The following is a 22171-nucleotide window of genomic DNA, read 5'->3' on the forward strand; positions in this document are numbered from 1 at the left end:
GGGCTTGTCTACATGGGAAGTTACACTGGTAAAAGGGTAAAGTATGAATTAAACCAGTGTAACTCCCTGTGGGGGCACTCTTATTCCAGAATAAGAATGCCTTTTCTCGGTTTAGTTAATACTTCAGAAGCAGTTTAAACTGAACTGGAAAAAGACACTAATTGCAGAATGAGTGTCCACAGGGAGTTATACCAATATAACTATGGTGGCTTAATTATACCAGTATGATCATATCTGTATAACGTCTTGTGCAGACTAGCCCTAAGAAACTTGTCTTGTGGGCAGGTTACTCTATAATTGCCTGTTGCAGTGTTTCTGGCACTTTCCTTTGAAGCATTTGGTGTTGTCCGCTCTTAGAAACAGGATAGTATTCTAGGTGAACCATTGTTTTGATCTAATAAGGCAATTCCTACATTCCCATCTACATAAGGAAAAATCATGGCTGAAAACTGATATCTGCAATAGTTGTTCCTTCTGGAACCATTTTTGAAAATCACGCAACTGCTGGTGTCGATTGAAACAAGCCATTTTCAACCTTGCAACAGAAAACGTGACTGAGAGAAAATTAAAATGTTCTTGTCCCTATGTATGTTACCAATTAAACTTTTTTCAGTGTCTGTTCTGAAAGGCCCATTGCTGACCTCTGTTTTCATCACTCAGTTTCCTAATATATATGTATGGTGGGCCTTTGTATTTGGAAAATCAGATATCAAGAATTATAACATTCATAAACCAGTCGTAGAACGCTTCAAACTCTCTGGTCACGCGATTACAGACATGAAAGTTGCGATATTACAACAGAAAAACTTCAAAACCAGACTCCAGTGAGAGAGTGTTGAATTGGAATTCATTTGCAAATTGGATACAATTAACTTAGGCTTGAATAGAGACTGGGAGTGGCTAAGTCATTAAGCAAGGTAACCTATTTCCCCTTGTTTTTTCCTTAACCCCTCCCTCCCCCCCGACGTTCTTGTTAAATCCTGGATTTGTGCTGGAAATGGCCCAACTTGATTATCGTACACATTGTAAGGAGAGTGATCACTTTAGATAAGTTTCAGAGTAACAGCCGTGTTAGTCTGTATTCGTAAAAAGAAAAGGAGTACTTGTGGCACCTTAGAGACTAACCAGTTTATTTGAGCATGAGCTTTCGTGAGCTATAGCTCACTTCATCGGATGCATAGCATATCGTGGAAACTGCAGAAGACATTATATACACACAGAGTTTTGTTTCATGGTCTCTGTGTGTATATAATGTCTTCTGCAGTTTCCACGATATGCTATGCATCCGATGAAGTGAGCTATAGCTCACGAAAGCTCATGCTCAAATAAACTGGTTAGTCTCTAAGGTGCCACAAGTACTCCTTTTCACTTTAGATAAGCTATTACCAGCAGGAGAGTGGGGTGTGGGGGGAAAGAAAACCTTTTGTAGTGGTAAACACCCATTTTTTCATGGTTTGTGTGTATAAAAAGATCTTCTGTACTTTCCACAGTATGCATCCGATGAAGTGAGCTGTAGCTCACGAAAGCTTATGCTCAAATAAATTGGTTAGTCTCTAAGGTGCCACAAGTACTCCTTGTATTTGGAAAGTTTTCTTTCACAATCAAAAGGGCTAAAAGTGTAAGTTTAAAAATTCCAAAACTTTAAAACAGACTGTTGCACAGTTTGGTAACAAGAACTTGGTTCTGCTGCACATTCTGTAGCCACAGAATTCTGGAATACATGTGTTTTGCCTATACAAGTTTATATAAATCAATCCCTCCAGATTCTTCAATATGCTGTAACTGTTGGATTGCCTCTAGATGGCACTGTTTTACTTCTATTCAAATTCTGTTTTGTGGAGAATACTTTTTCATGTACAAGTTTCTCTTAGTCCAAACCACCTGCCTGTCTGTCAGATACTTCAAATAGATCCTATTCAGCAGCACCGTTGACTCGTCATTATATTTGATAATTGTTTTTCCTGTCTTAAAAGGGTCTTTCCTTTTAGTTATCCCTACACTGAAAACCACGTTACCTGTATATGTGAGTATATTTGTGTGTATATTCCCAGAAACACACGGGTGTATATTCTCAGACAAAGCCTATATTAAATTGGCGTTAATATTGAAAGTAAATATTCTGGGTAAAAATTTAGGGTATTATGCTGTCAGAAACAGGATACTTTTCTAGACAGACTACTAATTTAGTGTAAAAATATTACAGGGACGTTGTAGTTATCCCCAAAATAAGCATTATAAACCCAGGAATTTAAGAGGTATATATATTAAACTTTTAAAAATCAAATAGGTTATGGTATGGTATGACCATGAGTTGGTTGAGTTCAGGATCCTGACGCAGGGAAGAAAGGTAAGCAGCAGGATACGGACCCTGGACTTCAGGAAAGCAGACTTCGACTCCCTCAGGGAACGGATGGGTAGGATCCCCTGGGGGACTAACATGAAGGGGAAAGGAGTCTAGGAGAGCTGGCTGTATTTCAAGGAATCCCTGTTGAGGTTACAGGGACAAACCATCCCGATGAGTCGAAAGAATAGTAAATATGGCAGGCGACCAGCTTGGCTTAACGATGAAATCCTAGCGGATCTTAAACATAAAAAAGAAGCTTACAAGAAGTGGAAGGTTGGACATATGACCAGGGAAGAGTATAAAAATATTGCTCGGGCATGTAGGAATGATATCAGGAGGGCCAAATCGCACCTGGAGCTGCAGCTAGCAAGAGATGTCAAGAGTAACAAGAAGGGTTTCTTCAGGTATGTTGGCAACAAGAAGAAAGCCAAGGAAAGTGTGGGCCCCTTACTGAATGAGGGAGGCAACCTAGTGACAGAGGATGTGGAAAAAGCTAATGTACTCAATGCTTTTTTTTGCCTCTGTCTTCACTAACAAGGTCAGCTCCCAGACTGCTGCGCTGGGCATCACAAAATGGGGAAGAGATGGCCAGCCCTCTGTGGAGATAGAGGTGGTTAGGGACTATTTAGAAAAGCTGGACGTGCACAAGTCCATGGGGCCGGACGAGTTGCATCCGAGAGTGCTGGAGGAATTGGCGGCTGTGATTGCAGAGCCATTGGCCATTATCTTTGAAAACTCGTGGCGAACGGGGGAAGTCCCGGATGACTGGAAAAAGGCTAATGTAGTGCTAATCTTTAAAAAAGGGAAGAAGGAGGATCCTGGGAACTACAGGCCAGTCAGCCTCACCTCAGTCCCTGGAAAAATCATGGAGCAGGTCCTCAAAGAATCAATCCTGAAGCACTTACACGAGAGGAAAGTGATCAGGAACAGCCAGCATGGATTCACCAAGGGAAGGTCATGCCTGACTAATCTAATCGCCTTTTATGATGAGATTACTGGTTCTGTGGATGAAGGGAAAGCAGTGGATGTATTGTTTCTTGACTTTAGCAAAGCTTTTGACACGGTCTCCCACAGTATTCTTGTCAGCAAGTTAAGGAAGTATGGGCTGGATGAATGCACTATAAGGTGGGTAGAAAGTGGGCTAGATTGTCGGGCTCAACGGGTAGTGATCAATGGCTCCATGTCTAGTTGGCAGCTGGTGTCAAGTGGAGTGCCCCAGGGGTCGGTCCTGGGGCCGGTTTTGTTCAATATCTTCATAAATGATCTGGAGGATGGTGTGGATTGCACTCTCAGCAAATTTGCGGATGATACTAAACTGGGAGGAGTGGTAGATACGCTGGAGGGGAGGGATAGGATACAGAAGGACCTAGACAAATTGGAGGATTGGGCCAAAAGAAATCTGATGAGGTTCAATAAGGATAAGTGCAGGGTCCTGCACTTAGGATGGAAGAATCCAATGCACCGCTACAGACTAGGGACCGAATGGCTAGGCAGCAGTTCTGCGGAAAAGGACCTAGGGGTGACAGTGGACGAGAAGCTGGATATGAGTCAGCAGTGTGCCCTTGTTGCCAAAAAGGCCAGTGGCATTTTGGGATGTATAAGTAGGGGCATAGCGAGCAGATCGAGGGACGTGATCGTTCCCCTCTATTCGACATTGGTGAGGCCTCATCTGGAGTACTGTGTCCAGTTTTGGGCCCCACACTACAAGAAGGATGTGGATAAATTGGAGAGAGTCCAGCGAAGGGCAACAAAAATGATTAGGGGTCTGGAACACATGACTTATGAGGAGAGGCTGAGGGAGCTGGGATTGTTTAGTCTACAGAAAAGAAGAATGAGGGGGGATTTGATAGCTGCTTTCAACTACCTGAAAGGGGGTTCCAAAGAGGATGGCTCTAGACTGTTCTCAATGGTAGCAGATGACAGAACGAGGAGTAGTGGTCTCAAGTTGCAATGGGGGAGGTTTAGATTGGATATTAGGAAAAACTTTTTCACTAAGAGGGTGGTGAAACACTGGAATGCGTTACCTAGGGAGATGGTAGAATCTCCTTCCTTAGAGGTTTTTAAGGTCAGGCTTGACAAAGCCATGGCTGGGATGATTTAACTGGGACTTGGTCCTGCTTCGAGCAGGGGGTTGGACTAGATGACCTTCTGAGGTCCCTTCCAACCCTGATATTCTATGATTCTATGCAAATCCACAGTTAAGGCACCCAGACAACCTTACCTCAGCACCAGAGTGACAGAGTACACACAATTATAATTAATGTACATTAGTGTTTGTGATCTACTGTTAATTGGAACTGATTTTTAAAGACATTAGAAAGTTTCAATTTTTTTCCCCCCTCATAGAGTCAACCTGCCTTTCTGGAAAATAGTAGTTCCCCAGTGCTGTTAGGTGTTAGAAAAGAGCAGCATGTGGAACAAATGGATGGACCGCTTTACTAAGGGCAGCCTGGCCTCAGTCCCACTCAGAACAATGAAAGATGGTAGAGCGTGTTTGAGTTTCTCTGAAGGAGAACATTATTTCACCTTTGATAGAAAAACTTTTATTTAAGAAACGTAATAGATAAAATTCCCATTGTTCCTAAAAAAACTTTTTTTCTGAATCTACTGATTGCACCAAATCTACAAGATCCAGCTCTCTGCTAGTTTTTGTGTAAATTGATAATGCGTGGACTGAGATCATTGGACACAAAAAATTTACATTGTGCTTAATTTCTTACAATTAATTTTAAATAGATTCTTTAACTCCCAAATTAATGGGTTTACTTATAAATTCTCAGAACATTAATTCAGAAGAGCAAATGCTGTAATTTTGGGGAGAGTATGCTATATTCTTCGCACATAACAAAGTGGTTGAATCCCTGCTTTAAGTTCAAATCTCAACTGAACCTTAACTATGGAACTGTACTGGCAACTCCAGCAAATGGATGGATATATATGGATATATATATATATATATATATATATATATATATATATATATATATATATATATATATATATATATATATATAGGTGGGGAGAAATTCTCTCCAGGGATGGGAGAAATATATTAGCTGAACCTCTGATAATAGAGTAAGGCTTTAAAGCCAACAGTAGAAACAGCTGTAATTAGATTTGGAAAGTATTTTCCATTGTAACGTCTCTGCCTCAGTTTCCTCATTTTTAAAATGGGGATAATACTTTTTCTACTTCACATGGGTCAGCTGTTTGGCGGCGCTTAGGACTTTCTGGGGGAGGGGAAGGAGCGGAGATGCGGCATGCTCTGGAGAGGAGGTGGAGTGGTGGTGGGAAGACGTGGGCCTGCAATGGAGCAGGGACGGGAAGAGGTGGGCCTGGAGCATCCCCCAGCAAAGTCGGTGCCTGTTCTTCTCCAGGTAAGCTGCCACTGCTGCTGCGAAGGTGCTTCCTAGCGTCCTTGCCTGCAGCGGGCTGTGTCTGTGTGGGGTAAGCCAGGGCACTTCCCAACCACAGTATATAATGCCTTTTGTCTTCCCCCCAAAAATTTCCTTGGAACCTAACCCCCCGCATTTACATTAAATCTTATGGGAAAATTGGATTTAACATCGTTTCACTTAAAGTTGCATTTTTCAGGAACATAACTACACTGTTAAGTGAGGAGTTCATGTATATAAGCAGTTTCTTTTTGTGTTCAAACAGCCTTTGCAACCACAAAGAAAATTAGTAGCAGGTGAAAGCTTACTTTTAACAATGCTGAGGCCAAACTGTTGTTTTATTTAAAGTAGGAATATTTTTTTCTCCAAATCCCCTTTAATTCCTCTAGATATTAGTTGCAGTTTGTCATACCTACACTTCCAAAATACCTGATCCTCCAAAAGAGTTGATTAAAAATAAAAAAATTCTAGCCCTTTACCTGTATATTGCAGCCTATGGGGGCGGAAGCACCATCTTTCCCTCAATATTTATGATCAGGGCTTGAAAAACTTACCAGACCCATACTAGTTGAATACCTACATATGAGGACAAGGGGCAAGGCAAGAGCAGTGTTCAAGGATGGCATCCTGTTTAGAGTTCCAGCATTTTCAAATGCCACCTCCATGACCTCCCTTTACTCCTTTCCTCTCCTCTCCCCCATCCCTCCCATCTGGCGGGAAAGATGTGAGCAGTGTTTATCTAATGTGCTGTCCTAAAGCCACTAACTGTATGACTTTAAACCAGTTTGGTTAAACTGATGCAAACGGGGATACTCTTACTGAAGTTTAAAGCAGTCCTGTTTTGGTTTGGCCTAAGTCAGTTAGGAATTGGTCTAACCTAAACTGAAATAAACCACTCTTAAGCCAAAATAAATGTCCACATAGGCATTGACAAAACCAGTTTAAGAGCTTGTCAGCATGGGAAAGTTTTCAGTGTCTCTGTTTTATCTATACAGGTATAACTATCCTGAAAAAGTCCATCCATATGGTTTTGTTCATGCTGGATTAAGCTACTTTCATGTAATATTGCATCCACACAGATCTCTGCTTTTAAAAAATAACTGCACAATATTCTGGGGCAGGTATCCCATGGTGCAGTGTCCTACCACTTAGGTTTTTGCATTATGGGATACCTATTGGAACCCACTGCAATTCTGGAACTTGGGATCAAACTAAAGAAAAACCCACATGATTCTTCTCCAGTTGTCTTATAATTCACCAGATCTTCTTTTTTTTTTTTTTTTTTTTTTTTGCAACTTTTTGCAAACTTTTGCCAGAATGCTGCAATCCTGATAGTCATTTCCTTGTCAGGCTGCTCCATAGGTAGTGGCAGTCAACACAGCCAGATGGTGCTGGTTGACTTGAGGGACATCCACGATGATGTAGAAATACTGCTAGAGGAGGATGAAATCAAGTAGATACTTCCGCATGACATTTTCCTGGAGTGTTTCTCTCGGTGGAGCACTGTTTGTGGGCTTAGCCAACTGGATTCAACTGGTGGGACAGGATAGTCATGTACAACTGCGATAACCTGTAGTGGCTGCAGAATTTCAGGTTACTTTCCTAGAGATCTGACTAGAGCTCGCCCCAAATCGGTGGAACACCCACGTGAAAATTCCCCTCAGATGGTGGAGAGCATGTGTCATCACCATCTGGAAGCTTGCCAATCCCAATTGCTGCTAGTTAGTAGGTAACCAATTTGGTGTATCAGTAGAGAAACTGTCAGGGCTGTCAAGTATCGGGGGTAGCAGTGTTAGTCTGTATCCACAAAAACAACAAGGAGTCTTGGTGGCATCTTAAAGACTAACAGTTTTATTTGGGCATAAGCTTTCTTGTGTAAAACAAGTGGTGTTTTACCCGCTAAAGCTTATGCCCAAATAAGTCTGTTAGTCTTTAAGGTGCCACCAGACTACTTGTTGTTTTTGTCAGGGCTGTTGTCATGGGGGAGTGTGCTGCAGACCTGGGTCGGACTCAGAAAGCTTGGCAATACATGGGAGATTATTGATCGATTTGCATGGTTGGGGTTTCCAAATTGTAGTGGGGTCACTGTTGGGACCCAGATAGCTATTCTTTGCCTCCTAAACTAGCTTCAGAATTCATCAACAGAAAGGGTGTTTCTTCATCAAGCTGCAAGGCCAGGTTGACCGCTGTGGAAAAATTCATCAATATTAGTATGGGGGTAGTCTGGAAAGGTCCATGATGCCAGGTTATTTAGAAATTCACGTCTGTTTTATGCAATGGGAAAAAATTATTTTGCTCCCAAGATGACTAAGCACACTAATGATGGTGTGATTCCTCCTGTCATTTTGGGAAACCCAGCTTATTTTCTGCTTCCCTGGTTTATGAAACTTTTTACAGTATACTTCAATAGGAGAAAGACAGTGTTTAGTTAAACACTGTGTAGTTGCAGAATGATGGTGGAGTGCAAATTTGGAAGACTAAAGGGAAGGTGGAGGTGTCTCATGACAAAGTTGCAGGCTTCTGAGCAATATCTCCCTTGTCTGATAGGTGCTGGCTGACTTAGATAATCCAGTGCAACTTTCTTCTGTGGACAAGCCCTAACTACCCTTGACTAAACTAGTAGCAGAATTTGCATCCCTAATTATGTTAAATTATATGCAAGCACAAATGGCCTACACCCTATGTCCTAAAACCATTTATCTTAGTTCTTTCCTTTAATGCATAAACTTCACCTGTGTACCTGTTCCACTGAAAATGTAATTGTGAGCAGTTACCATATGTGTCCATTTGCACATTTTGTATGTGCCTTTCAGATGCATATGTTTGAAAGGTAGCCTATAATGCCTCAACTACAGGGCTTATTGAAAGATTTGACAATATTTGTGAAGAATATGTCCAAGAGTTCTATATGTAGCATGTGTGTGCCTCAGCAGCTGCTGTGTGTCTGCCTCAGCACCTCTTTCATGCATGTCTTAAACAGTACTATTTCTGCTGTTTTCTCTCTTTAATTTGTGGGTTATTTTGAAAGAAATGAGGTAGTTTTCGTATTTCTTAGAGTCAGTTTTTGGAGAGTAAAAGTTTGTCACCAAAAGTAAAGATGATGGTGGGAGAGGTAAGGGATTTCGAAGTGCAGATGAATATTTTTGAATTGCTACATTTCCTGTCAGTAAATCTGAGCTCTGGCTGCCTGGAAGAGGGTAAGAGAGTGTACTGCAGAGTTGAGAACCCCAACCTCCTCCCATTTAAGCTAGGGATTTGTTATCTCAGGCACCTTGTGTGTTGCAGGTACCATGGTATCACATGGAAAGAGTTGTTTCAGAAATAGCTAAGACCCAGGTAGGGCTTTCAAATCAACACCTTAAACTTCACTCAGAAATCATTTGATAGCGAGCGTAGATCACAGAGCATGAATATAATGGACTCCTTTTGGGATATAGCCACATTCTGCACTAACTGCAGTTTCCCAGTGGTTTTGAGATACAGTCCTATAGCGTATATTCCAATAATGCAAAGTGGAGATTATAAAGGCATGGATAAAAGTAGCAAGGGCTGCATCTGAAAGAAAAGGTCACAACTTTCTTGCCAAATACAAGTGAGAAAAGAGACTTTTGACAACTGCTGCTACCTGGAAAATCTGTGACATGAATAGCAAAAGAAGCAGTGAGCTTAAGTTAATAAGATTCAACTTTGATTTTTAATAACAATTGGTCTGTTGAACTGGTTGCCTAATGATACAGTTACAACATGCTCAATAGAGAGATTCTCATTGAGATTAGATAAAATTATGGAAATTATAGTGTACAGTTTATCATAGTTAATTTAGGGTTTGGGCTAGATGATTGAAGAGGTCCCGCTCATCAACAGTTCTGTAACAGTTAGATTCCTATCTTTGATAAAACGAATTTATTCAAAAAATGGAAACTAAAACTTACATTTAACTATATCTCCTCCCCTATGTATTGGAGAGTACAAAAGGCATGTTTTAAGAGTTAAATATTTCTAACTTTTAAATTATGAGCAGTATTTAAATATATTTTTAGAAATACACATATAGTTTTCAGTTTGAAAGTATTAATATATTTCACTACAATTTGTGTGCAAGATAGTTTGCTATTTTCCCCTGTTTGTAATGCATCTACATTTATTCATTGAAATTGAGGTTTCTCTTTATATTGAACATTTTGATCCCATTTCCTAATCACTTCCATGAACCTCAAAAAGTAATAGTTTTAACTAGATACTTGAATCCTATGGAAAGGGTGACCATATTAGTCTTGTATTTAATTTATAGATTAGCTTCTATACACAGCATATATTAGTATCACAATATTTGGCTATACTAATACTTTGGGCTTCTATAGAACCTTTCATCTGAAGCTCTCAAAGCATTCCCATACAATTAATTAAACTTCACATACTTCCGGCAAATAGAATCATAGAAGATTAGGGTTGGAAGAGACCTCAGGAGGTTATCTAGTCCAACCCCGTGCTCAAAGCAGGACCAACATCAACTAAATCATCCCAGTCAGGGCTTTGTCAAGCTGGGCCTTAAAAACCTCTAAGGATGAAGATTCCACCACCTCCCTAGATAAAGCATTCCAGTGCTTCACCATCCTCCTAGTGAAATAGTTTTTCTAATTTCCAACCTAGACCTCTCTCACTGCAACTTGAGACCATTGCTTCTTGTTCTGTCATCTGCCACCACTGAGAACAGCCTAGACCCATCCTCAGATAAGTCATCTGTTGTACAGATGAGCAAACTGAGGCACAGAGAGCGTAAATGAATGACTTGAAGTCTCACAGTAAATGGAGAGCCAGGCATAGAACCTAAATCTCCTGGCTCTTAGACCATGTTCTGTGCGTTTGATTATTAAAGTTGTAAAGTCAAGCAATGTTATTTTAGCAGGTTTTTGTATGTAATTATCAAAAGTTAGGAAATGTCAGAACAAAGGTTGCTTGTGCAACTTTAGTGTGGCTCTCTTGTGCATATGTATTATGATACAGTCTTTAATTATATAATCACATATTATTTTTTCCATGAGACTTGTGTTCGTTGAGATGGAGTAAAGAGGCCCAAAGAGTCAAAAGTGTTAACATAATCCTGTCACTGTCCAACATTAAACAGTTTTAAAAAAGATTTAGGGTTTGTTGTACAGACTTCAGCCTGCTTAGTGCCATGGCAACCACACCATTTAAAACCTCTTTAACCTTTTATTAAGGCTGCAGGAAAAGAAGGAAGAAACAGTTAAAGCATTTGAAATGTAAAATATTAAGTAAAGCTTTCATATTAACAACATTCCTTTTTCCCTTTTGCTGAAGAGAGACTTTAGAAAGAAGCAGGCCAGTCTTGTAGATGGTATTAAAGATGGTAATTACTGTCCTTTTGGGGGAAAAGATGGGCTGGAGCTGTTGTTATTGGTGGTGATGTTTAAATCCAATCCCATTTCCTAAGAAGGCAAAACAAAACGGGAGAGAAAAGAATAGCAAACAGAGAAAATGCAGCTTCTGTCTCTGGTGTTGAGTCTCCCTTGCCACCTCATTGTTGGAAAAACACTCGCACAGCATGCTGTCTTATCTGCCGCTTTGAGACCTGGCAACTTGTACCAGCATTGGACTATTAAGGGTATTGCTTTGAGCTGCTTCTTTCTGGTCACAGGCTCACAAAAATGTTGCAGAATATACAATCTTGGTTGGCTAAGTCAGATTCTTATTAGACAGAATGAATAAAGGAGAGAGATAAGAAAGAAACAGTATAGGGAAGAAAAAGGACATGAGAGGGTAGGGTTGACGAGAGAAAGTCTCAGATCCCAGGTGGTGGTTGGGATTCAGCCACTGATGGTAGAAGTTATGATGTTATGTGGGGCCCTCTTTCAGGCCTGGTCTAGTTGGGAAGTCTCTCAGGATCAGGATGAAGAAGGCCTGGGGTTCCAGGGTGTGGAAGCCATGGTAATGAAGCTCACTCCAATAGCCAGTTTTTCTCCCCAAGATCTCTTTGTTTAAGAACCCCAAAGGGAAGTGATGCATGGAATAGTCCATCCTCTTATTATTTTGTCCATCAGTGAGGCCTTATTTGACACCCCGAATTTGGTTCACCTATTTTGGTTTTACAGTATTCTTGTTTACTAGACAAGATCTTAACACAGTCCTTGTTCTATCACTAGACCTTTTTGTTTGGACTAATTCAGTCTTTCTCTCTTGCTTTTGAACCTCTCCCCATCAGCATTTGTTGTAGGTTTTTGTGGCATTTTATAAATTTTCCCTCACTTTTTACAGTCGAACTCACAAATGAGATAAAGTTGTAAACCCAATGATTACAACAGATTCCTCCCTCATTCACTGCGCTGGATGGACCTGATCTTATGATGACTAAGGATTGTATTGTGAAAGAAAAGAAACTATTGTTGATGGGACCCCTTCCTCATTTGTTGCAGAAGTTGGAAGCTGTATAGTGAATGAGGGAGGGGATTGCAGGGATAGAAAGGTTTGTCTCATAGTGGCAGTAAGATGAAACTGGTATGTGTCTGTGGTGGGGCGGTGCCCCACCCCCATGCCAGGTTGGGCTACAACAGGCCAGAGCGGCTGCACAAGGCGGCAGCCAATCAGGGAGGGCCTGTTAGAGAGCCAATCAGGGCCAGTATTACAGCCAGCCAATCAGGGCTAGGCTAGGCCCTATATAAAGGCTGCCCAGGAAGGGAGCAGGCAGCGTCTCTCAGACCTGCAAGGGAGAAGGTCTGTCACCTGAGTGAAGGAGACCAGCACCCAGGACAGCGCAGTGCTGGGCAGGCTTGGGGGAGCTGAGGAGAGCTCCAGCCCAATACCTGCCAGGCTGCAGGCCCTGATAGAAGGGCCCACAAGGTGCAAGCTGGCCGAAGGGGAAGTGGCCCAGGGAGGAGAGGCGAACAAGGGGAGCGAAGGAGGGCAGGAAGGCTGCTGCCAGTGGGTCCCTGGGCCAGGACCCAGAATAGAGGGCGGGCCTGGGTTCCCTGCTTCCCCCTTGTACTACACCCGGCCGTTAGGAGTGGCCATAGCGGACTGCACCCGACCCCTGATAGAAGTTAGACTTTAGGGATGTGGTTGGCCACTGCGGCTGGGGTGAAGAGAAAAGACTGCTGTTAACCACCCCTACCCCCCGAAGGGGGTGAGTGTGGACTTGGGGGCACTGCCGGAGGCAGTGTCCTGAAGAGGACGCCACGGAGCAAGGAGCAACGCGGGTCCAGATGCCAGCAGGACAAGAGACGGACAGGACACCACCGACAGACGGTGCTCAGAACTGAGCTAATTCCCAGAGTGTATAACAGGAGGCACTGCGGTGGTGAGTCCCGACACCGTCACAGTGTCTGACCTGCTAGTTCCTAGCTCAGGCTAAATTCTGCAAAATCTACAGAACTACTTGTGATCTCTTATTTTTGACCTCTGTGATTTTATCCCCCCTTTATATGCTCCCTCTGTAGGGCTCTTCAAAACAGTGGACTTAAAACCTGTGGGCTTCAAGCCCTGTCTGTCCTGTGATGGACTAATCCCCCTGAAGGATGGTCAGAGTAGGCGTCTGTTCTGCCTGAGGGAATTGCACATTCCAGACAGATGTTTGGTATGCTTGTCCTTCTCCATAAGTATGAACAAGTCACACACGCACACGAATTGTACTAGTGGACAAGCCAAAATTGTTCTGTGTCCTGTCAAGCAGGCAGGTGATACTTAAGGCTGGTGCAGAGAAATTAGCAATGACTAAAGATCTGGCGTCAACACCCCAGCACCTTACCTGACCTCCACATGGATGTCAAAGTCAGCATCACCATCACTTCCAGTGTTGAAGTCAGGCCCTGAAATGGGCTCTCTGAGACCAAGGCAGGAGTTCAGTGCCTTCCCATAAGGACTGATACGGCAAGGCCTCTGGAGGGAAATCCTTCAAGCCCTGCACAGCATCATGGACTGGAGAGAAGGAGCAGCCTGCAAGTCTGGACTCAACCAGCGCAGCTCTGGCTCTGTTGTCACACCTCTCAGCATTGATCCTGGCCTCGGTGGTTGAGAGTAGGAAGAACCAGGGCACCTTACCCATCGGCACAACCTCTAGAGATCTACTCCTCACCGTCATGGAAAAGAGTCCTCCCTGTCATTGAATAAAGAACTGTCCTCCCTGGAGTCTGCCATTGTCTTCACCAGGAGACATATGGGCTTCCACTGCAGGAAGGGCTTCTGATTTTTGGTTTTGGTCTTTTCTATTTTTGACTACCAATAAAACACCCCCAGGGTAAAAAAAAGAAAGAAATTGGTGTTTATCCAATAAATCTTTCCCTCCCTGACACCCTCTGTCCTTGCCCATCTAGTCTCAATTTTCTCTGCTTCCCCCAACTCCCAGTTCCAGTCTCTTTGCCTATCCAGGACTGGCTCTGAGGTCCCTTTATCTCCCAGGCTCCTTGTCCCTGTCTATGCTCCCCAGGTACAGCTCTTGTCTCCTCTGCATGCAATTCAGGCAACTTCCCTCTCCAAGCTACTTGGGAATCAGCAAAGGGTGCATTGAAACTAAAAGAGAGACTGGCTCCCTGTTCAGCGTTCTGGTAACCTGGATCAGGGCCCAGCATGGGTTAGAACTGTCCAATGCTGTAATTGCACAGAAACCCTGAAGCCCTGGGATGGAGTATGCTTTGGGCAGGCAGAATGTTTGGGGAATTAAGCTACGAAGATTCTAGCATCTCTTTACTGAGCATGTGTGAACTGTAATTTTCTCAAAGGCTTATAACTTGGCCAAATTCGGGTGGATTTTCATTGTGGCAGGAAAAGTCATATCCCTGACAAATAGGCCACCCCTTGCCAAGTTTCAAGTTTCTGCTCCAAGTCTTGGGGGGTGCTAGAGCTTCTCAAAGAACAGGTCATCAGAAGTTAACATGGGCAAAACAACATGTATTCCCCTGAACTTCATTCTTGTAGATGGCTGAACCATTTTGGCTAAGGCAGACACTCAACATGGGAAATTTCAACCCAAATAATTAGATTGACCAAGTTATAAGCAACTGAAAACAGAGTCTTGTAACAGGAAGTCTTGGGCAACCTTAATAGGTGGTGCTATTAGCTCTGCATTATGTCTTACCTATTTAAAAATATAACACCATGAGAAACTTCAAAACGAGTTTTACATTGGGTCTCTTTTCTCTGTATGTTTTTTTTTATTATAATTCCTGTGTTTAAGATCCTTATCCATTCTAAATATAGGCTGACACTACTATTTAGTGGACTCCATTGTTGCATAAAAAGAGATATTTTAAAGTTACTGAATATAATGAAAAATATAACTTGGCCTTCCAAAATAGTGACTTTTTAATTTAAAAAAAATTAGTTTTATTTTAAATCTATAACATCAAATGTAAAATAAGGTTCCAGGTAAAATATAATTGGTCCAAATTATTGTCTGGTGGCTGCTATTTTTTCCCATAAGTGTTGTATCAATAGTTATGAAAATTTACCGCCTCAGGAACACAATCTACAGGCCACCTTTGATGACAGTCATGGAGGAGGAAAGTTTTCTGTTATCCATTTAAAAACAACAAACAAAACACCCAATAGGCAAATAAAATTGTGTGAAGCTGGTATAAGTTTTACTTTAACAGTAGAGGGATGGGTGTGCTCAAAATAACGCATACTGATTTGATTTTTAAATTGATTATATTAATGTCTGATTTCCAAAAGTGTATTTTTAATTATAGTGTTTTATAATAGCCCTCCCGTTGTTTTTGTTTTTAAATAGATCTTCCTTTGCTGGATGGAAATGCCAGGTGCAGGACAGTTCAGTGAACGATGTGGACTACTTCAGCTTCTTGTTTTCGACACTTACAGGCAATCCCTTTGAATTTTATAAATTGAAATTAAGAACATGAAATTGATTGTGATAAAGTGATATTGAATCTCATTTAGTATAATTACTGTATAAAGTAGATAAATGATGAATATTAAATATGGGTTAAATACTTGTACACAATGGAAAAAAGATCAGAAATTCTAGCATTGTGATATGCTTTGGTTATGGGTGAGAAAGCACTTTCATTCTTATTTTCTATTATTAATGGCTTACTCTTTCACCCTCAATTGCCATGTGGACTGAATATTTTTCATATTTTGTTTCAGTACACAGATATGTACTGCATCTTGGCAGGGGGTTAGACTAGATGACACTGTCCCTTCTCACCCTACGGTCCTATGTTTTCTTTTTGAAAACTTAAAGGAAATCTATTCAGCAATGTTTGAATTATTTGAGCAAGAAAAAGAAATTATTCCTGCTTTAAGTGAATTGCATAACTGCTTTATTTATTTTGATTGATAATAGAATTAATGAGCACAATAGAGTGGGCTTCCAGTGCTCTTTAGACAAACAGAATTATTACCACCCACTGAACACCGATGCAAATAAGTCAAGTCCCAAGATTTTCCCAAACAAAGAGGATAAAAGATGTGCTCTACAGAGTGTCTGGATGGTTAAATCTGGCAGACCAAGGTGGGGAGTGAGGTTTTGTGCATGAGTCGCAAAGAAGCAGTTTGGATTTCAGATTTCATATTTAGCATGTACGTAGTCCTCAATCAGAGGGAGAAATTATTAGTGTGAAAACTAGTGTACTGTGCATCCTTAATGCAGCAATTGATATTTTACACATGTGAAACTGTATATTGCAATTTTCCCTTTGTGAAATTGCTTTTGCAGATCCCAGCTGCTTTTGTTCTCCACTTTTGGAGCTGAGCATTATGCCACATGGATTGCAGAAATGTGAAAAGCTGTTAGCCTAGGATGGGCTTTGTGCCTTGTTGCGTGCATTGAAACAGCTCTTATAAAAATAGGCACAGCAGCACCTCCCACTTCAACGCCTTTTTTTTTTCCCCTGGTGGTGATCTTATGGAATCTCTGGTCATGACTCTGGAGTTAATGATGAACTGCATTTTACACTTAAAGCAGCATTTCAACTTCTTTGCTTTATATTAAGAATACAACATATCTTTGATAAAATTACTGCATTTACTTTATTTGAGTTACAGAACAAAAAGTTTTCTGAAAATTTGAGTTAAAAATTATTTTTAAATGTGTTCTCTAAGAAACTTGGCATTCTTCAAAGCTTTTTAAAACTTGAATAATCTTAATGGAAAAACAAGCTTCAAATTTCTCCTCCTCCCATTCCTGCATTCCTGCCCCGATCGTATTCTTGCTCATTTCTATGCCTTCCCAAGGCTCCCCACAGTGCTGCTTCCTGGTGTGGGAGCTGAGGGGGGACAGTGAGGGGTTGGGGATAGAGTGGGGTTATGGGGAGGAGCAGAGGGAAACAGATATGTGTGGCTTTGGGAGGGATGAAGGATTGTATTGAGGAGAGATGGGTGCTATCCAAAGAGAGGGGCCTGAGAACTGGGGAGGTAATCAGTCTCTGAGGACTGATGTCTGCAATTTATGGCCCCAGTGATGTTGCCTGAGTGGACAATGGAGCTGAGGCAGTAGTGCTGTTGTGCGTAGCCTTTCACTCACTGATCCCTTGGCACAAAGGGACGGGGCTCCCCATTCCAGTCGCCAAGACCAGTGCACAGTCCTGATTTCACCAACACAGGAGCCCCCTGCATATGAACCTCTTCTCACATTCCTGACCAAATATACATTCCTGGCCTCACTCCACATTGACCCTGAATCCTGCATTTTTCGCTACTTGCCCATTATGGTCCCTTTGCAGACTCCTCTTCCTCCTGTTCTCCCCAGACTCTCTGCACAGCCTCCTCTCACTAACTGCATGCCCCCTGCTGCCCAGTTTACCTCCAGACTTTCATAGGTAACTAAATTGAATATACATATGTTTCCTTTTAACTCTGACAGTCAAATTCCACAATTAAATATCTATACATTTACTTGTTTGCCCATATTTTTTTTTAAAATAGTTAAAATAAAAAAACCCACCCAGTCCTCCTGTCATAAATATAAAGGGAAGGGTAAACACCTTTAAATCCCTCCTGGCCAGAGGAAAAACCCTTTCACCTGTAAAGGGTTAAGAAGCTAGGATAACCTCGCTGGCACCTGACCAAAATGACCAGTGAGGAGACAAGATACTTTCAAAAGCTGGAGGGAGGGAAAAACAAAGGGTCTGTCTGGGTGAGGCTTTTGCCGGGGACAGAACAGGAATGGAGTCTTAGAACTTAGTAAGTAATCTAGCTAGATATGTGTTAGATTCTGATTTCTTTAAATGGCTGAGAAAATAAGCTGTGCTGAATAGACTGGATATTCCTGTCTTTGTGTCTTTTTGTATCTTAAGGTTTTGCCTAGAGGGATTCTCTATGTTTTGAATCTAATTACCCTGTAAGGTATTTACCATCCTGATTTTACAGAGTTGATTCTTTTTACTGTTTCTCCTATTAAAATTCTTCTTTTCAAGAATTGAATGCTTTTTGCATGGTTCTTAAGATCCAAGAGTTTGGGTCTGTGGTCACCTATGCAAATTGGTGAGGATTTTTATCAAACCTTCCCCAGAAAGGAGGGTGCAAGGTTTTGTTGAGGATTTTGGGGGGAAAGACGTTTCCAAACAACGCTTTCTCAAAAATAAACCCGGTTAGACGTTTGATGGTGGCAGTGGAAGTCCAGGGGCAAAAGGTAAAATAGTTTGTACCTTGGGGAAGTTTTAACCAAGCTGGTAAAAGTAAGCTTAGGAGGTTTTCATGCAGGTCCCCATATCTGTACCCTAGAGTTCAGAGTGGGGAAGGAACCTTGACATGGTGGTAGCAGTGGGATTTAAAGGTGTTTACCCTTCCCTTTATATTTATGACACCTCCTGATAACCAGCTGCTGCTACTCTGTTCCTCTCAGCTCTCTGGCACCAGAAAGCAGCACTGCTGGAAACCATGGGAGAGGGAAAGAGTGATTCTTCGTTGAGTGCCTGTGTTGTACCAATAAAATAAAAACCAGCAGGATCTTATTAAAGGGAAAAAGGCAAAATACCACATTTATTGTGAATACAGAAAGAATCATAGTAAGCAGTTAGTTACAACTGTAACATTCCATTCAGTCTCATCTTTATTCACACATTCATTCATATACACACACACACATAGGTTCTGCAAGGTTGTTATCATAGTAAGCAGTTAGTTATAGCTATAACATTCCATTCAATCTCATATTTATTCACACATTCATTCATACACACACACACACACACACACACGCACACAGGTTCTGCAAAGTTGTTATCATAGTTACCAGCCTTAGAGTTGCTCATGCCAAGCCACTGGCCAGGTGGCCTGGACATGAGGAGGGAGCAGGGCCTTGTCAGATGCTCATCTGATGCTCCTGAAGTTGGTTTGCAGAATCAGACCCCAAAGTTCTCACTTTTAGAGTCTATTTTTATAGGAATTTCTTTCTATGCCAGTCTATGGGAATTGCTTCATCATGCTGTTGCTGAATCAATCAGCAGATAGCACATTCCTGACGGCTCCTAGATGTTATCTTGTTCTTTGGTTCTCCCATTCTTGAGGCTGTTGGGTGGATTCCAGTCTGCCCTCCGGGGGTCCTCTGGTTATTTCCACTTGACGCCTTCTTCAGCCGATGGACACTGGATTCTTAGGCTGGCACCTCCCTGATCATTCAGTTATTATCCACACCAAGCATCCATCCACATACATCCTCTATCTCTATTTTAATCACAATTGTTAATACAACAAAAGGGCGGGGAGTCTCTGGGTGCTGTTTCTATTGTTAGAGTATTGCTTTGAGTCTCTGTGAATTGCTTTGAGAACAGACTCTGTCTTAGAATGTACTAACACAACTAGCAGCTTGCAAGTTTCACACACAGAGGGAGAGAAACAGTACCAAAAACCAAGAGACCTCTTAATTAGTAATACCCTGGAATTTAAACTATGGGGAATCAAACTCGTTTGTGATTTTAATACAGAACTTCTTTAATATGATGAGTGATTCTTCGTTGAGTGCCTGGACATGGCCATTCCACTGTAAGTGTGTGCGCACCCCGAGTACAGTTGCCAGAAATTTTTCCCTCAATGGTACCCATTGGGTTGGCTCTGGTGCTGCACGCTCACAACGCTGGCATAAAGGGCCTGACAGACCTTGCACCCCTTCATTTCCTTCTTAACGCCAGTGACGTTCGCTGGAACTGCTCTCCGTGCTATGGCAAGCTGTTCTTAGTGGTCTTCATTTTTATTTGTTTCTTCATATTGTGTATAGTTAGAGTTTAAACAGTTGCTCAGTTATATAGTTTAGTTGGCGCTTCTCCATCAGTTAACAGAGTTTTGCCTGGAGGCATTTGCTGAGGCCAGAGACCTGCTGTCTCTTTCAGTACCACTGGCAGTACAAGAATTGGCAGCATTGGTGCCAGTGGGCAGGAGGGAACATGTAGTCCCTAGCTGTCATCTGGTTCCAGGCCCCGCTATACCATCTAGAGGGAAACTGTCCTGGCTGGCCCTGATGGAAGCCTCCCAGCCCCATCACCGATTTCTGGCACCAGTAGGAACCACACCGCCATGATTCCCGGAGGAAAACTTGTTAGCTGATTTGGAGGTTGGGTCAAACTCCTCCCATCCAAGGAGTCGCCCTTATTCTCCCTCCAGCCATCCAAGCCCTGTCGTGGACCCCCAGCACAGGTGTGCCCACCATGTCCTTGGCCTAGTGGTCACTGTCCACCCTTCTGGAACCCTTTGGGGTTTTCCCCAATGCCAGGGCCCCATTCTAGAAGCTCTGACTTGGAGGCCTCCAAGAGAAGGGTGCCTCCATCTCATTGGGCAGCACCCGACCTAAACTCCGGCATTGAGCCCAGTATTGAACTTCAGGATCCGGATCTGCAGGATCCCTTCAGTGCAGAAGGAGAGGAGGAGATCCCTTGCGTGTGCAGGCCGCCTCCCCGGACGAAGCAGTGTTGGGGTGGACGTGTCGCCTCCTCAAGAGGACTATAAGGCCCACTAGCAGCTATTGAAGAGGTTGGCCTCAACAGGCTTGCACGCAGAGGTAATGAAAGAATCCTCCCATAGTCTGGTTCACATCCTGGTTGCTGTGGGCATGTTGAAAGTGGCTCTACCTCTCAGTGAGGCCATTATGGACCCAGTGAAAGCCCTGTTGCAAAGCCCTGCCTCCCTTCCCCCCACATCGAAAAAAGCAGAGAGGAAGTACTTTGTGCCTGCCCAGGGTTATGAGTTCCTCCTATACTCTTATCTCTCCCTCCTGTTCCCTGGGGTCCTTGGTGGTCTCGGCGGTCAATGAAAGGGAGAGACAGGGCCTACAAGGGGCAATTCCTAAAACAAATGACTCCAAGAAACTGGACCTTTTCAATAGAAAGATTTATTCTACTGGGGGACTACAGCTTAGGATCGCCAACCAGTGTGGGACTCCATGATGAAATTCAAAGACTCGCTTCCCCAGGAGTGCAGGCAGGCAGGAGTCCTCACTGGTAGAGAAGGGGAAGGTGATAGGTTGGGCCTCCTTGCAGGCATCCCTGGATGCGCTGGACTTGGCGGCCAGGTCCATGGCCTCCGCAGTGGCCATGTGTAAGACTCGAGCTACAGTCCTCTGGTCTCCTGAGGTCCAGCAATCCCTACAGGACTGCATGGGTGGTCTCAGACCTATTCTAGACCTACGCCGACTCAACGGCTACCTCACGGAACTGAAGTTCGCATGGTCTCCCTGGCTTTCATTATCCCCTCCCTGGTACTCTGCCCTTGATTTAAGAGATGTCTGTTTTCACATTTTGATCTTCCAAGGCCACAGAAGGTTTCTCAGGTTTATTGTGAACCTGGCCTGCTACCAATTCCCAGTTCTCCTGTTCGGCCTATTAGTGGCCCCACGGGTGTTTACAAAGTGCATGGCGGTAGTGGTGACTTTCCTGAGAAGACGGGGTGCAAGTCTACCTCTATCTGGATGACTGGCTAATCAGAAGCTGGTCCAAGGCTCAGGTAGAGTCCAGAATCCACCTCATACAGTTGATTTGACAAGCCCTGGGCCTGCTAATAAACAGGCAGAAGTCTATTCTCACTCCGGTGCAGAGGATGGAGTTTATCAGAGCTGTGCTTGGCTCCACCCAGGCCAAGGCCTTCCTCCCAGAAGGCCGTTTCACACAATCATGTCACTAATAGCACACATCAAGGACCACCCCATTACGTTTTTGTCTGAGACTTCTAGGTCACAGGGCCTCATTCATGTACGTGGTACAGCACCCAAGACTATGCCTCAGGCTACATCAGGCTTGACTGGCCTTGGTCTACTCACTGAACCGCCACCATCTAGACTCTGTGCTCACAGTGCCTTCCCCAGTCCTAGCCTCCCTCAATTGGTGCCTGGACCCTCTGGCGGGTTGTTCAGGCGTTCCCTTCGCCTGGCCCCAACCTTTGATTTCTGTGATCTTAGACATGTCAGAGCTGGGCTTGGGAGCTCACCCAGGGCCCCTCAGGACCCAAAGCTTGTGATCCCCAGAAGAGCTCTCTC

At 43.0% G+C, this 22171-nt stretch overlaps 1 protein-coding gene across 10 annotated transcripts in view; it reads left to right on the forward strand.

Moving 5' to 3' along the window:
• TEX10 (testis expressed 10) overlaps positions 1-22171 on the forward strand; it is a 122190-nt gene that overhangs the window by 50896 nt on the left and 49123 nt on the right. For all 10 annotated transcript variants that reach the window (XR_005224473.2, XR_006288795.1, XM_037893422.2 and 7 more), the window contains exon 10: positions 15479-15567. Coding sequence is in view for 8 of the 10 variants with exons in the window: in XM_037893422.2 (XP_037749350.2) it covers positions 15479-15567 (89 nt within the window). In the remaining 2 variants the exon portion in view is untranslated. The remainder of the gene's footprint in view (positions 1-15478; positions 15568-22171) is intronic.

Source organism: Chelonia mydas, chromosome 2 (assembly GCF_015237465.2).
Source record: "Chelonia mydas isolate rCheMyd1 chromosome 2, rCheMyd1.pri.v2, whole genome shotgun sequence".
In the NCBI taxonomy this organism is placed as follows: domain Eukaryota; kingdom Metazoa; phylum Chordata; order Testudines; family Cheloniidae; genus Chelonia; species Chelonia mydas.